The sequence below is a fragment of the Camelus dromedarius genome, chromosome 17 (genome assembly GCF_036321535.1).
Source record: "Camelus dromedarius isolate mCamDro1 chromosome 17, mCamDro1.pat, whole genome shotgun sequence".
Taxonomy (NCBI): Eukaryota; Metazoa; Chordata; class Mammalia; order Artiodactyla; family Camelidae; genus Camelus; species Camelus dromedarius.
Genome location: NC_087452.1, coordinates 38,662,977 through 38,678,738, shown reverse-complemented (window position 1 = coordinate 38,678,738; position 15,762 = coordinate 38,662,977). Strand labels below are relative to the sequence as shown.

The following is a 15,762-nucleotide window of genomic DNA, read 5'->3' as shown; positions in this document are numbered from 1 at the left end:
CGGGGTAAAAAGAGTGACCTGAAGTCTCAGGACAGACACCTGCATGCTGCATCTGGAGGCCTGACTCCCATCTGTAATATGAGACTAACGGTCCTTAGATTGCCCGTCTCTCAGCTCATCAGCCCGGAAAGAAGGTGCAAGTGGACGTGAGAACCAGGTGGTGGTGCTCATCCCTTCCTGGACCGGCCTGGAGATGAGTCAGCCTCCCAGAGGCAAACCCACAGGGGACAGCATTCTGGCTGGCACTTCCCAGTCTCAGGTCACCCAGGCCCTCCTGCCACTAAAACCTCTACTACCAGGCCAGATTCCCAGAGAGAGACTGAGAAGGATCCCACTGGCCTCAATGCCTCTGGCCCAACTTGCTTTTATTTTGAAGAAATAAAGGACCTCTCAGAGCAACTATTCTATCGCACAGTCCTAAAGGGTTTGGAGTCTGAGCCAGACTGCCTGGGTTCAAGTTCTGCTCTGACACTTCTAGTCAGGTAAGTAGATGATTGCTTGACCTTTATAATTCAGCTCCTCATCTGGAAAAGTGGGATATTAAGGACTCCTCATTTTAGGAGTGGTGAGGATTAAATGGTTAGAACCAAGCGTACATCAGAGTGGTTCAGGGACACCAGCCCCTGAGCTTACCTCCAGGAGGAGAGGAGCTGTCCCCCAGGTTTCATAGAGGGCCAGGCTCAATCTCTAATGAGAGGCCCAGGCCCCTTGAACTGATAGGGTGGGAGAGAATCCTGGAAGCTTCTAGTGAGGCCTGGAATGCCAAGGCCATGACGTTTATGCTGTGGGAGAGAACCGGGCAACCTGCTGGTTTGAATTAGGCCCCCACCGCCTGCAGCTGTAGCTTATTAGTGCCGAGCTCAGTGGAGGGGGAACAGGAACACCACCCCCTCCAGCCCCCACACCCAGGGATCTGTACTCCCCACCCCGCAGGGCCCTGGGTCAGCACCTAGTGGGTCGGTTAAACTTCCTTGCCACCCCACCAACCCCATGCTGCGATGTCCCCTTCTGTTTCTGACACTGCCCACTCTGCTCTCCTTCCCCCATGGCAGCCACGCGGCTCCATGCTCCTCCAGGGAGGCTGAGCCCTGCACTGCACATGTGCACACATGTGCTGCCCCACTGCCGTTTGAATCTATTCCTCCTCTCTGACAGGGGAGAGAAGTCTGGGGCTAGATGCTTAGGGAAGTTGTGAGAAAACTCATCAGCTGTCCTCTAGAGGCAGGGGCATGACTTTGCTGACCTTGCCAGCACCTGTCCCCAAGTGTGTGAGGATCATCCAGCCCTGCCCCTGTCTCTGTAAACGCCTGGCTGGCCCTTGGGCATGTGATTCTGACCTAGGGTCCCACTCTCCAATAACCAGTCACACCGTACCTCCTCCAGAAAGCCTGCCTTGACCAAACCTAAGGGGCAGCTCCCATGGCCTGGCCTTCTCCAAGGCCAACAGAATAATTCTGCCTGTCTCCTTCTGGCCACGCCCACCCAACCAGAATCTGGATTCTGCTACATCAAATTGCCTCTAGTTGCCAGCCCACGCAGGTGCTAGTCTCTCTGCCTCGAGTACCTGTCCTTACCCGCTTTTGCTCTAGTTTAGTGACTCAGCTTTGAGGCCTCAGCTCTGAGCAGCCCCATTTGAGCCCACCAAATTGAGCTCTTCAAATAGTGCCTTCCTACCAGGTCTCCTGTGACCCACATGCCAATAGCCCCTCCCAGAGCTGGTTCTCCCCAGGGGCTCCCTGAGTAATAGGCCAGAGAAGCAAGAGGGAACAGCTGGGGTCTTCAGGAATCCTGAGCCCCCATTCCCCACCTTCTCATCCAACCTCCAGCCCCTCCTTGGGCTTCTGACTGCCTCAGCCAACGCCAATCCTGAAGGGGCCAGCAGCCCTACCTTAGTCACATTGGCCACACCCCCTGCCAAACCTCAGCTGGGAAGTGTGTCCCATGCAGCCTTCTCTGCCAGGCTCTTCCCAGCCTTCAGGGGAGGCTGCTTCAGCCTCCCCTTTCCTTGGCTTCTGACGCCAGTGCCTGGCTATGTGATCTGCCTTGCTGTGGGCTTCACTATCCTTATCCAATCAATGGGTACACAAGCCCTCCGTTACCACCTCCCAGGCCCATGTTGAGATGAAGAAGTGCACTGGGGTGGAGGAAGAAGTGAAAAGCAGCCCTGAGGTGATGGGCTGGTCAGGCATGCAGGCTGCTCTGGCCTGGCCTCAACCTGAGGCCTCCTGGGAGCTGAGTCAGCTGTCTCTGCCCCCACCATGGCCTCAAAAGTGTGAGGTGTCTGCAGTGGCTGCTCTGGGAGCATGTCCCTACCTGTGCCCCTTTCTCTCTTCCCATCTTTTTTTCCACCAGGGTCTCTCCCTACTCTCCATCCGACTATGTGTATTCCTCCCCTTTCTCTTGGCACTCATCAGTCACTCCCATCTTTGCCTGTGAGATGTTTTCTCTCTGGTCCTGGGATGGCCCTGTCCTAAGGACCTCCCCACCCTGGCCTGGGGTGGGGGGTGGGGATGGGCTTGCAATCTCCCAGGACAGACCATCAGACTACATGATGGCTCCTGCCTGGGATTTTGGCCTCTGCTCCATTTCCTCCCCTGGCACCCAGAACCCAGTCACACTGAACCAGCCCCAGAGTCCCTGCCCACTCATGAGTATGGTGTAGCATACCCAGGGGTCACTGCTACAGCTGGGCATGAGTGGGTGTGTAAGCATGAGTGCACATGTGGGAGGAGGGGGTGGGGGATATTGTGTGGTTCTGCCAGGATGGGGGCAATGTGAGAGTGACCAAAGATGGGGCAGCCGTCAGCTTGGAGCTGGGGCACAGAAAGGCATCTCGATGACACAGGCCACATAAGAGGCCCACAGAGGCCCCCACTCCACAATGTCGGCCCAGCCACCACCTGGACCCTGCCAGGCCCAGGGCCCTGTGGTCCCACCCTGCAGCCTGCTCAGCCTGGCGGCCTTCGTTTACAGCCTCCTGCCAGCACAGCCAGCCCCCTGCCCCCACTGGTGTCCATGCCAGAGCAGCATTCCGCAGGCCTGGCTGCATCTCCTCAGCAGAGACGGAGCAGGGAGGCCTCAGCAGCCACACGGCTGGGGGATACAGTGGGTTCTGGGCCTCTGGCCCTCACCCCTCCAGTCTTACTTCCTCCTGGCCCTGAGCCTGTTACCTTAAAGGATTTGATCAGTGCAGCTGTGGTCCAGGTTTTTGCCTCTCCTGCCCTGAGCAGCCTTGTGCGGCCAGAGGTGGCCATCAAGTAGGTATGGGTCGACCAGAACCAAGTCTTGGAGGCACAGAGCAAAATGAGCCCTGCGCTGCCCTAGGGGAGGGGTGGGAGGTCAGGTGAGTTGGAGATCCCAGACTCGCCCTCAGAGCAGCCCAGGCCAGAGGGTGGGGGTGGTGACGCGGCTAGGATACGGGGTTCAGTCCTTCAGCGTGAGGTCGCCCAGAGGAGCAGGTGTAAGCCTTTTCTGCAGCTGGTTGAGGGGCGGGAGCGCCCAGCTTCCCGATTTCAGGGCCGCCTCCTGCTCCGACACCGCCTCTGTGGCGCAGCTGGAGGGCACCAAGGTTAGACTCCTGGACGAACTTCCCGGCGGAAAGGGGGCTCAGCGCGGAAGAGTAAGGCCGGGGTCCATCCACTAGGGTGGGAGCGGCAGGGCCTGGCCGGGGCCCCCGGTGGCCCGAAGCGGGGCGAGCTGCACCGGGACGGCGCGCACCACGCGTGTCCGCGCCCCCCACCGGCGTGCAGGGCGGCCTGGCCCTTTAAGCGTCCAGACGGCGGCCCCAGCTGACGCGCGGGCTCCAATCGGCGCCCCGCGCCCCCCGCCCGCCGCGCCCGAGGCTCTGGGGCCGCAGCTGCTCGGCGGCTGGACTCGCCGCGGCCCTGCGCCTCCGCCAGCCCGGCCGCGCCCCCGGGGGCCATGGTCGCGGGGCCCTGCGCCGGGGCGGCCCCCAGCGCGGCGCTTCATGGAGCGGCCCCGGCCCGGCCGCCGGGGGCAGCGCGATCCCGCGGGGCCCTGTGAGCCCCCAGCGCCACGGCACCATGGTACGCAAGGCCCTGCCTGTCCCTCCGCTTATCCGCCCACCTGCCAGCTCTGCCCTCCCGAGCGCACGACCCGCCGGCTCCAGGTGGACGGGCGGGAGGGATCTTCCCCTTTGCTGGAACCCCTTCTCCTAAGTCCCTACGGGGCCGGGAATGCGGCGCTCTGGCGTGGTCCTCGGCTGGGTAGGGGTTAAATTCCTGGGGTGGGGGCCCGGCTCGAGAGACTGAGGTCCTGCTAGGCTCTGGCCGAGGGGGGCACTGGCTGAGGGGGCTGCTTCCCTGAGCCCGGACGGCGCCGCCCTCGGACTGGGTGATGGGGGAAGGGGGGAGGTCGGATTCCCGCCTGGGCCTTGGGCCACGTGGGCGCTGGAGCCGCCCTGCCTGGGGATTCGGGGCTCTTGGGCCAAGCGGAGTGGGGGTGGGGGTGGGGGAACGCCTGCAGCACTGGTCCAAACTCCTGTGTGACCTTGGGCCAATCCCCCGCCCTCTCTGGGCCTCTTTCTCTGGGATGGACGGGTGGCATGGGTGCAGAGGAGGCTGGCATAGACACTCCCTCCCTAGAAGGAGGAGCCTGGAAGTCATGAGCCTGTGCCCTCTTGCTCATTCTCGGCCCACCCACTGCTGCCCGGTGATGGTAGGATTGGCATAGAAGTATGGGGTGCAGATGCACACCGAGGTTTCATCCTAGGACCTCCAGGGAGGCCCTGGGCAGGTTAGGGAGTTGGTGATTTCGTGACAGTGAGGCATGGTACCCCTTTGGAATAGAAGGTCCCGAGCTTGGTGAGCAGCCTGGGCAGGTGTTCCTGGCACCTGGCCTCCCCCAACCCTGGCTTTGGGGGAGGGTTTGAGGGCCTGAACCACCCTGGCAACAGAAGGGCCTAGCCGCTCCCTTGGTCTTGTATCTTAGCCATGCTGGCCTGGACTTGGGGGTGGGGTGTGTGGCTACAGCTGGCTCAGTCAGATGGGGAGGGGCATCTGCAGCTTCAGGGAATTGGCACAGCTGGCTGGGGAGGCAGACACAGCTGGTGGGCCCTGCATGGGAGATGCCAGGCTAGGGGGTAGCTGTGCCCTCCTGAGAGGCTGAAAGTTATGGACTCGGGTGGCATCTGTGTGCCCTGTCAAGGAAGTCCTGTCAGGGTGCCTGGTTGTGAGGTTCTTGGGCCCCTCAAGGGCCAAGGATGGCGCTGGTTTGGCTGGGGGTACTACCTTGGAAATGGAATCTCTAGGGCAGCACTGCCCCCCAGACTAACCCCACTTCCCCTGCTGAGGCCAGAGGGGTCCTCACTGGATCCTGAAACTAGGTCTGCACATGAGAAATGTTGGGCACTGCCCTTGCCCCATGGCAGGCAGGCACTGGCATTCCATGGAGGGGGAAAAGTGGACCAGAGCCCTGTGGCCTGGGGTGGGCTCTCTACAACAGGCCTGACTTTGACAGGCCACTTCCCCACCACTGTCTGGCCCCTGGAGGCCCTGAGGAGCCTAGGTTACAACTCAGATTGCACCCTGACCCCTCACTGACTTGCAGGTGGCAGTAGTTCTGGGGAAGCAGATCTGATCCTCCCCAGGTGCCTGTTCCTGCTTTTTAAGCCATTAAAGGCCAAGGAATCTTTCCGTGTGGAACGGTGTCTAGTTGAGGCACAAATGGGGTGTTCTTAGCAGAGCTAAGAGTCCGGGAGCTCTACTACTGCTCACTGTGGGACCCTCCCACTCTGAGCCTCAGTTTCTCCATCTGTATAATAGGGTTTGGTCCCAGAGAATGACTCCAAATGAGTCAGAGGATGGAGATGGGAGGGGCTTGGCATCTAATCCCTGTTAGATTGGCTAGGCCTGGACGAGCCAGCAGCTCTGAGACAGAAGGGCAGATAAATGGCTTCTTGGTTAAAGTGAAGGAGGCCTGTGGGGAGAACTCAAGGAAGATGGTGGTGAGAGAGAAAGAGGGCATGGGGTTGGGTGTTGCCCTGAGCTGCTGGGTGTGGAGGGTAGGGCCCAGATCAGGTGTGGAAGCAGGTTGCCTCTGGTGGGCTCATCCCAAGGCCCAGGGCAGATCCTCATTCAGGGGACTGAGAGGCTGAACACAGATACCACCCCCATACCCCCTGCCCAGTTTGGAAGGACTGGCATGAAGGGGAAGGGTGGGCTGTGGATGGATGGGACTGGGGTTTTATCCTAGGGCTTCCAGGGAGGTGCTTGGGGTAGGGGAGTTGATGGCTTTGCAGTGGGGCAAGGAGGTACCCTCAAATGTAGGAGGCTCTGACTCGGCTGGACAGGACCTAACGAGGGCCAGAACCTGGAACCTGCGGGGCTGGTCCAGCCAGGCAGGTAGTCGACAGATATTAATTGAACATCTGCTGTGCACTCGACCCGTGCAAGGCACTGGGCAGCCTGCCTGTCTGTGCTGCCCACCTTTGGGGGAAGTTGCTTTGGTGGGGCCAGGAATAATTAAGCCAGCACTTATTCTGGGCAATTCACAGGTACTGGATGTGGCCCAGGGGTCTAATAATCTGACTCATCAGATTCAAGGGCCTCCTTGAGGCTCCAGAGGCTCTCAGTGGTGAGGCCTCCAAGATGAGGCCATCTTGGAGCCTCCCAGCCTGGACCACACCTGACTTGGGATCTGAGGGCCTGGAGGGAAAAGGATTTGGGGCAGGCCTTGGGGGTCTCGTGCCTCCAGGCATGATGGACAGGTAGCACAGCTGTGTCCTTTTACCCCTAAAGAACTTTCATGTGAGGGGAGCTGCTGGCTGCCAGGCCTGAAGCCGCAGGCAGCAGCCTGGCCCAAACTCTGGCTGAGGAAAGAGGGGCTGGCTGGATCTCACCAGCCTCTTCTAGCAGGGCAGCCAGGCTGAGGTGGGGAGAAGTTACAGGCCTTGAGCCTGGATTTCTTCACAAAAGTTTCTGCCTCTGCAAGGCCTCAGGGGCCCGCTGCGGGTGAGGTGAGGGGGGTTCCCTCAGGTGCTGCCCCAGGGATGCAATGGCCAGAGGCCGAGCCGTGAGCCAGTGAGCTGACTTCTGTTCTTGAGGTGTCTGGGGTCAGGCAGGCTTGGTTTTATTTGTGTTTGAGTGAGTGCTGGGGAGAGATTCCGGGAAATACTGAAGGGATGCTTCTGAGGATGCTTCTGGGAGGACCACCCAGTCCCCGTTTGCTGAGGTAGCCCCTGGTTTTTAGCACTGAAAGTCCCTTGTCCTGGGAAACCCCTAGGTTCCTGGCCCACCTAGATGGTTGGTCACCCTCATCCCCTTTCCTTCCTTTTTCCCCCTCTTCCGCTTCCCTTCCCGGGATGACTTCTCCCGTTTCACAGTAGAAGAGCTGGAGCCCAGAAAAGTTAGCCAACTGACCCAGGAGTTGATCTGCAGTCATGACCAGAGTTTGAGCTCTGAGGGACAGTGGATTTGGGCTTGAATCCCAGTTTCCCCTTGTTCTTGCTTGGGTTTCAGCTCCTTCTCTGTAACGTGGAGCCAGGAGTGATGGGTGGGCCACCTTCCAGATGGCCTTGACCATCTGACCTGTGCCCTCTGCCCCACAGTTGCTGGTTGAGAAGACGACAGACTCACCGGCGGCCGAATTCTCGCTGGTGGAGGACGTGGCGCTGCACTTCGCCTGCTTGATGGGCCGCCTGAACGAGCAGCGCCTCTTCCAGCCCGACCTGTGCGACGTGGACCTGGTGCTGGTGCCCCAGCGCAGCGTCTTCCCGGCGCACAAGGGTGTGCTGGCCGCCTACAGCCAGTTCTTCCATTCGCTCTTCACCCAGAACAAGCAGCTGCAGCGCGTGGAGCTGTCCCTGGAGGCGCTGGCGCCCGGTGGCCTGCAGCAGATCCTCAACTTCATCTACACGTCCAAGCTGCTGGTCAACGCGGCCAACGTCCACGAGGTGCTCAGCGCCGCCTCGCTGCTGCAGATGGCCGACATCGCCGCATCCTGCCAGGAGCTGCTGGACGCCCGCTCCCTCGGCCCCCCAGGCCCCGGCGCCGTGGCCCTGGCCCAGCCAGCCGCCAGCTGCACCCCGGCTGCTCCACCCTACTACTGCGACATCAAGCAGGAGGCCGACGCCCCAGCCTTGCCCAAGATCTACGCCCGCGAGGGCCCTGACCCCTACTCAGTGCGTGTCGAGGACGGGGCCGGGGCCACAGGTGGCACAGTGCCTGCCACCATCGGGCCGGCCCAGCCCTTCTTCAAGGAGGAGAAGGAGGGCGGCGTCGAGGAGGCTGGCGGGCCCCCGGCCAGCTTGTGCAAGCTAGAGGGTGGGGAGGAGCTGGAGGAAGAGCTTGGGGGTTCTGGCACCTACAGTCGCCGGGAGCAGTCCCAGATCATTGTGGAGGTGAACCTCAACAACCAGACACTGCACGTGTCCACGGGGCCCGAGGGGAAGCCGGGCACTGCCACGGCCCCGGCCACCATGGTGCTGGGCCGGGAGGACGGGCTGCAGAGACACTCGGAGGATGAGGAGGATGACGACGAGGAGGAGGAAGAAGAGGAGGAGGAGGAAGAGGAAGGCGGTGGCAGTGGAGGGGAGGAGGAGGAGGAGGAGGAAGAGGAGGGTGGCAGTCAGGGAGAGGAGGAGGACGAGGAGGACGAAGGGCACAGCGAGCAGGAGGAGGAAGAGGAAGAGGAAGAGGAAGGGCACAGTGAGCAGGATCAGGAGAGCTCCGACGAGGAAGAGGAGGATGAGGAGGAGGGGGAGGTGGGGCCCAGGCAGGGGTCTGGGTGCCGGAGCAGCCGGGCGGACCCCCCTCCCCACAGTCGCATGGCCACGCGATCTGCCCGGCGCCAGGGCCCCCCTGAGCCTGAGGAGCCCGGGCGGCGGGGTGGGAAGCGGCCAAAGCCACCTGCAGGAGTGGCTTCTGCCCCAGCCAGGGGGCCACAGGCTGCTGATGGGCTGGGGGCCAAGGTGAAGCTGGAGGAGAAGCAGCACCACCCGTGCCAGAAGTGCCCTCGAGTTTTCAACAACCGCTGGTACCTGGAGAAGCACATGAACGTGACCCACAGCCGCATGCAGATCTGCGACCAGTGCGGCAAGCGCTTCCTGCTGGAGAGCGAGCTGCTGCTGCACCGGCAGACGGACTGCGAGCGCAACATCCAGGTGGGCCTCCTGGGGCTGACGGGTAGGGCAGCAGAGGCTATCCGAGGCCACACAGCCATCCAGTGTCCGGTTGCCTGCACTGCCCGACAGTCTGCCGAGACCAGACTTAGCCCCTTGGACAGTGGGACCAGCCCAGGCCCAAGGGTGAGCCAGATAGCTGGGCCCAGGTCCTCAGGGTGGTAAGAGCTCAAATATAATGTCCTGGAGGAGGCGGACAGATCTGGGCTTTGGCACATGGAGCAGTGTGCAGATAGGATTGGAACAAACGGTACCCTTGGCCAGAGGGGAGAGGGGAGCTTGGGTTTGGGATGATGAGAGAGTTGTCTGAGCACGTGAGCCTAGGGGACAGCCAGCTCCGAGGAGGGATGAGTCAGTATTTTAGTAAATCTTTGGGCTGCCGCAAGGCCAGCAGGGCAACAGTATACAGTTGCACAGATTGTGCACCGCACAAAAGCACAGATGAGGGAAGGAGGGGTTTGCCCAGAGGAGGGCACCATTTTCCACTTGCTGCAAAGGCTGAATAGAGCAAGGGGCAGCCGGGTGGGAGGAAACCCCTGCATTCAGCATTTTGGAGATGCCAGCTGGCCTGGGCCTGGGGAAGAGGGACCGGATGAGCAGTTTGGGCAGTGCAGGGGCTGCTGGGGCCGAGCAGGGGAGCTGGGCTGGCTGCCAAGCCTTGGGCCAGCCTGGCCTTTCAGGATGCAGGCAGCGCAGGGCCAGCCAGGCTGGTTTTTACCCTTTCTGGCTGGGAGTGAGGTTGGGGGGCAGTAGGTAGGCGGGTGCTAATTGCCTAAACTAATTTCTAATTGCAGTGCCCTGTGGAGAAAGCGTTACCTGGGGGTTACCTGGTCTCCTGCCCCACCCTCGTGTACCTGTCCTCACTTGCCCACCTGCTAGGCTGCCCTTTGACTCTACCTGCACATACCTGAGCTTGCCTCCTGAAGGGGAAAGACACTTATACCTCTTCCACCCCAGCCATGCTGACCCAATTTCTGCCCGAGCCCTGGCCTGCTGCAGGGATGGGTAGAACAAGGGACCAGGGGAAGAGGAGGAGGGCAGTATGGCCCCCATGGTTCCCATCACCCCTCTCTTGCCTGGTAGGCCCTGGTACCCCCTGTGGTCCCCAACAGCCAGTCCTTTGGAACCCGCCTCCTTGGGTATCTCTATGGTGTCAGGGCATAGGTCCCAGCAGGGGGAGGCAGTGGAGGTAACACCTCAGCTCTGCCGAGACCTGTTATCTGGAGGTTTTCTCCATGATCTGTGTAGCCCCCTCACCTGCTGTGGCTCTTCAGCCAGTCATATGTCTCCCTTCTGTAGAGAAACACCTTGTTGAAATGAGCACAGAGGAGGGACTTCCTAGAAGAGGTGACCCCTGATCCTAGTGAGTTCAAGATGAGGCAGGGCCCCAGGCTGCAGCCCTGGCTGGGTAGGTGGGTAAGTGTTCAGGGAGTTACCACCCCCAGCTCTCAGAACATCGCATCTGGCTGGTCCTTGGACATCAAGGCCTCTCTCTCCAGCACAGTTCAGGTGGGGAAACTGAGGCCTAGAGTGGGACAGTGACTTGTCCTAGGTCACATGGTCCTGACCCTGGACCTAAATTCCTCTCCCCCCTGCAGTGTGTGACATGCGGCAAAGCTTTTAAGAAGCTCTGGTCCCTCCACGAGCACAACAAAATCGTGCATGGCTATGCAGAAAAGAAGTTCTCCTGTGAGATTTGCGAGAAGAAGTTCTACACCATGGCTCACGTGCGCAAGCACATGGTCGGTAAGTCTAGGCTGGTGGGGGATGGAGCTTGAGGTCCGAGATGGGCCAGCTGCTGGGTGTGCTGGGAAGCACTTCACATCCAAGGGCAATATGAACGGATGAGAAGGCTCCTCGCAGCTGGGAGGCCTGGGCAGGTTGCAGTGGCGGGTGTGTCTGGACAGGCTCTGGGGCCAGGGCTGCCATGTACAGTTGGGGAGGTTGCACATGGCACAAGAGCTCCCAGACAAGATGGTAGGTGGAGACTAGAATCCAGCTGGCACATTGCGAGCCAGGCTGTGCATCCTGGCACGGGGCTGTGTCCACCGGGAAAAGCAACACCTTTTCCTAAATTGCACAAAGTGCCTTAAGGGCTGACACAGGCCCTGTCTCAACCTGAGGACAGCTGTGCCTTTGACAGGGCTGCAGGCTGCTCTGAATCCAACTCTCCCCCAGGGATCACACCCAGACAGAATAAGGAGGCCCCCAAGTGTGTTGGACCGCTCTGCTGCCTTGGGCATGGTTGTCCCTCCCATTTAGGTGGGCCTGGCTAGGAGTCTGGTGTCCAGGTGACACTCCCTTCTTTGCCTGCTTAGGGCCTGGAGCTCTAGGGAAGGGTAGCCAAGGAGGGCAGTGGGCCCTGGCCAGGCCTTACCCTCTTTCTCTGCTAGACAATGCTGGAGGATTCCAGCATGAACTGACTGGGAGGTGGGACCCTGGGGGCTGGCTCTCAGCCAGGAGTATGCTGGATGACCCAGGATTGGTGTTCCTTTCTGGGCTCAGATTCCCCAGCTCTGAAGGGGACCCTCCCTGTCTCTAATTGCTTCTTCTCAGATCCTCCTTGAAGAGTTTGTTCTGGGGGGAGCACAGGTAACTCCCTCCGGATGGCATGGACCCGAGGCTGAGGCCATCCTCTGTAAAGCCCAGCCACGCTGCAGGCTCAGGGCCATTCTAACCTCTCTTCATGAAGAGGATGCCGAGGCCCACTAAGGCCCACAGTGGCCACTCGGAGCCAGTGGCTGGGCCAGGATTTGAGCCAAGGCCAGTCCCATTTGGAATCCTTTGATCTTTCCACAAAGCTTTGGGAGTGAAGTGGCCTTGGCTGTTTCCCTCAGCCAGAGGCTAAAGAACCGTGAGGGCCTCCACGCTGCTCTGACCAGACAGACCTAGCCTGGAGGGAAGGGGCCGTGCCTGGGAGTCAGTCCAGGTCCTGGGACAGAGGCTGTGGGATAGGCCCCAGGGAAGGTGATGCCCCAGGAGGCAGGACCTGGGCTCACTTTGGGGGGTGATCAGAGGGGCCCCCTGGGAGGAGCTAGACAGGTCCCCCCCCCCCGAGATGTCATGGCCATGGTACCTGCCCTGTGTAGCCCACACAAAGGACATGCCCTTCACCTGCGAGACCTGTGGGAAGTCCTTCAAACGCAGCATGTCTCTCAAGGTGCACTCACTGCAGCACTCCGGGGAGAAGCCATTCAGATGCGAGGTGAGCTCCCTTCTCCTCCTGCCCCAGGCCACCCTAGTGGGGCAGGGATCAGGGGCAGCAGCTGCTTAAAAACCAGGTGGTTGAGGGGACTGGAGTCAGGATGCAGAAAGAGAGGGGCCCATCCTGTCTGTGGTCCCTGCCTCCCACTCCATCCTTACCTGGTTGCACACCTGCCCCTCCCCACTCCCCCTGCCATCCCACCCTAACCCAACCCTGTCATGTTCAGGGTGGAAACTCTGCATGGGCTGGAACCTTGGGGTGGGTTTTCTGGAGAGGTGGAGAGAGAAGCATCTCAGGCAGAAAGATCAGAGGTGGAGCTGCAGGTGGGGATGAGGGGGCCTTCGGACAAGTAGGAAGGATGGAGGGTCTCTGCTTTAAGCATGAGGGCTCCCTCCACTCTGAGGCCTTTCCCCACTTTCTGACCCCCATTCCTGCCTGGGCTCCGCGTGCCCACGGCCTCTCCACTGCCCCACCCAGGAGTACCTCCGCTGGCCTTTGCATCCACACCTTCTTGCCCAGGAGCCCCTACCCAAGTGAGTCCTTCCCAGGGCCCTGAGGTCTGGGGCCAGCACTTCCCTGCCTGAAGGCTTCACCTCCCACCCCCACTCTCAGAACTGCAATGAGCGCTTCCAGTACAAGTACCAGCTGCGGTCACACATGAGCATCCACATCGGCCACAAGCAGTTCATGTGCCAGTGGTGTGGCAAGGACTTCAACATGAAGCAGTACTTTGACGAGCACATGAAGACTCACACAGGTGCGGCTGCCCCACGCGGCGGGGCTCAGCGCTGGCCTCTCTGCCTTCCAGGGTCGGTGAGGCTGGTACAGAACCGCCAGGGTGGGAGGATCCGAGAGTGCCAGGCTCGGGCCCCACTCCGGTTCCCTGGGCGCAGGGAGGCGGGCCGAGGGCTGGGGCGTGGCAGCCAGTGACCCATCCCTACCCACCCCGCCTGCAGGGGAGAAGCCGTACATCTGCGAGATCTGCGGCAAGAGCTTCACCAGCCGGCCCAACATGAAGCGGCACCGGCGCACGCACACCGGCGAGAAGCCCTACCCCTGCGACGTGTGCGGCCAGCGCTTCCGCTTCTCCAACATGCTCAAGGCGCACAAGGAGAAGTGCTTCCGCGTCAGCCACCCCCTGGCCGGCGACGGTGCCCCCGCGGCCCCGGGCCTGCCCCCCGCCCCGCCCCAGGCGCTGCCCCTGCTGCCCGGGCTGCCCCAGACCCTGCCGCCCCCGCCGCACCTGCCGCCCCCGCCGCCGCTCTTCCCCACCGCAGCCAGCCCCGGCGGGAGGCTGAACGCCAACAACTAAGCGACTGCGCTGCGGGCCCAGGACCCTCCCCGCCTCCTCGTGGGGCGGGGCCAGCAGCCCCTCCACAGGGGGCTGGACACGCTCTGCTGGAGGCCCCTGAACTGGGGGACAGGGGGGCGGTGCAGGCTGGCAGCCCCCAAAGCGGGCGGAGGACACCTCACTCCCAAGTGCCCCCTTTCAGTGACTCCTTGAAGCCTTTTTTTTTTCCGAAAGTGAAGGAAAAACTAAAGAGAGGAAACTATTGGCTGCATCCCCCTCCAGGTGAGGGGGTTGCTGGAGGCGCAGGTACAGTGGGGGAGGGGCCTGGGGACAGGTGTGACTGGTCACACTGTGGAGGCCCAAGCCAGAGGGGGGTGGCCAGGCCCAGCTAGGGGTCAGCTTCAGTGGCTCATCCCCTCCGCTCCTGGGCCCCCCTAACTTGCCCCTCATTCTGGAGGGTTTGGGAAGGAGTTGGGGACCCAGTGGGGGGGCTGCAGCTATTGAGGCAGGGACTCGAGCCTGGATGCTCAGGAGCATGTTGGGTGGGGGCGCCGAGTGGGGAAGACTGCAGATGCAGCTCTGCACCGGTGGGAGTGGGGTGGGCAGGGGCTGGACCCCAGGCATTTGTTTCCCCTACTCACAACTCTGCCGGCAGGCACAGGGCTCCTCAACCCGTATTGGGCTGCACTGAGAGCCCTGGGTCCTGGAGATGTCCCCAGGAGCCGCTGAGCCTCAGGGTGTTTGTGGGCCAGGCCCTGAGTGGGCAGACAGGCTGGTTCCCACAGCACCAGCTCCCAAGGGGCAGCCCCAGAGCGCCTGCAAATAAGTGGACCCCAGGGGCAGGACCCTAAGGAGGAGGCTTGGGCAAATATTTTAAGGTTTCAAGGTGCTATCAGTGGGGCAGAGGGCGGGGCAGCTGTTCACAGAGCACCTCGTTCCTCACCAGCTGCCCCGGCCGTATATCCCACGCTAGAGATGTGTGTCTGTGTCCGTCTCTGCTCCCTGAAGGCAGCACCAGGCCTCACCCACTCCTAAGCCTGGTGACAACCCGCTCCCCGGCTGGTGTCCAGCATCCTTGTCCCTCCTGGGCCTCTGTGCTGGTGGGTGGGGCGAGGAGCCTGCATGATCAGGCCCTGGGGGTTGGGGGTACTGGGGGAGCCCCAGCCTGTGCCCAACGCTTATCCCCACAAGGCCAGCACTAATAGGACATCCTTTTTTTTGTTGTCATTTAACGTCTTTATTCCTGCCTTTAAATGAGGAGGAAGGTTCCATAAGCTACATGTTTCCTAGTTAAGCTCTTTCCTGTTGTGTTTATACAGTTTTGTTATACTCTTTGCACCTTAAAACCCCATGACCACCCCAACACAACCACCTTCCCAGCATGGCTGGAGTGGGAAGAGGCCTGAGCCCAGGGGGGCAGTGAGGGGGACTGGCCCCATCAGCCCAAGAGCTGAGGGAGTCAGAACCCCTCTGACCTCCTTGTGAGGCCCAGGGCGCTGGGGCAGGGACTGGGGACATTTTAATCATCAATAAACGAAGCACTTTATTCTGTACAGATGTGGGCAGGCCCAAGGAGCCCGAGTGATTTGAGGATTTAGAACCCAAGCCACACCGCCCAGATTGTTCTCTGGGCTCAGAGCGGGCAGTACCCTGAGTTTCGGGGCTGCAGGAGGAACAGTGCAAGCCAGAGCCTACGGACACACCGTCAGGTGCCCCTGCTGTCCCCTGGGGAGAAAAAGTGGGCCCCTCCCCAAGAGAGGAAAGCTCCCTGTCTGGCCCTCAGCTCTGCGGCTCCTTCACCCCAAGGCTGGGGGTTCCAGCCACTTACAGGGTCAGAGCTGTGCCTCTCAGGCTCCTGCTTTACTGTCACTCTTCCCTTGTCCTGCACCCTTGATCTCCGGGCTTCCATGGCGTCCTCAGGGTCCCCTCTCCCTGCTGCCCCCTCCCCCTTGCTATTTCTAACCTCCAGTCCCAGTGCCTGGCAGCTCCTCAGAGCTGGCCCACATTTTCCTAAGAAAAGTGATCTCCCCAGATGGGCTATAGGCTGGGACTCCCATGGATTTCCCACCCCGTTGCTGACACCAGGGTCTTCCACAAGGGATGGTGGCCCTGTCACATGCTAGCCTC

The 15,762-nt window shown here is 61.0% G+C and overlaps 1 protein-coding gene across 1 annotated transcript; it reads left to right on the top strand.

The window, feature by feature from the left end:
* The first annotated feature begins 3,912 nt into the window (after positions 1-3,912).
* Positions 3,913-15,188, top strand: ZBTB47 (zinc finger and BTB domain containing 47). Its single transcript, XM_031470077.2, has 6 exons — positions 3,913-4,046; positions 7,568-9,121; positions 10,738-10,885; positions 12,229-12,344; positions 12,957-13,101; positions 13,301-15,188. Exons 1-6 carry the CDS (start codon positions 4,044-4,046, stop codon positions 13,654-13,656), a joined length of 2,322 nt encoding a protein of 773 aa, XP_031325937.2. The 5' UTR covers positions 3,913-4,043; the 3' UTR covers positions 13,657-15,188.
* The last annotated feature ends 574 nt before the right edge of the window (positions 15,189-15,762 follow it).

Excerpts from the sequence above, each read along its gene's own strand:
- ZBTB47 (XM_031470077.2), top strand. Across the intron at positions 10,886-12,228 it reads CGTGCGCAAGCACATGGTCG|CCCACACAAAGGACATGCCC; the intron begins GTAAGTCTAGGC and ends TGCCCTGTGTAG. Across the intron at positions 12,345-12,956 it reads AGAAGCCATTCAGATGCGAG|AACTGCAATGAGCGCTTCCA; the intron begins GTGAGCTCCCTT and ends CCCCACTCTCAG.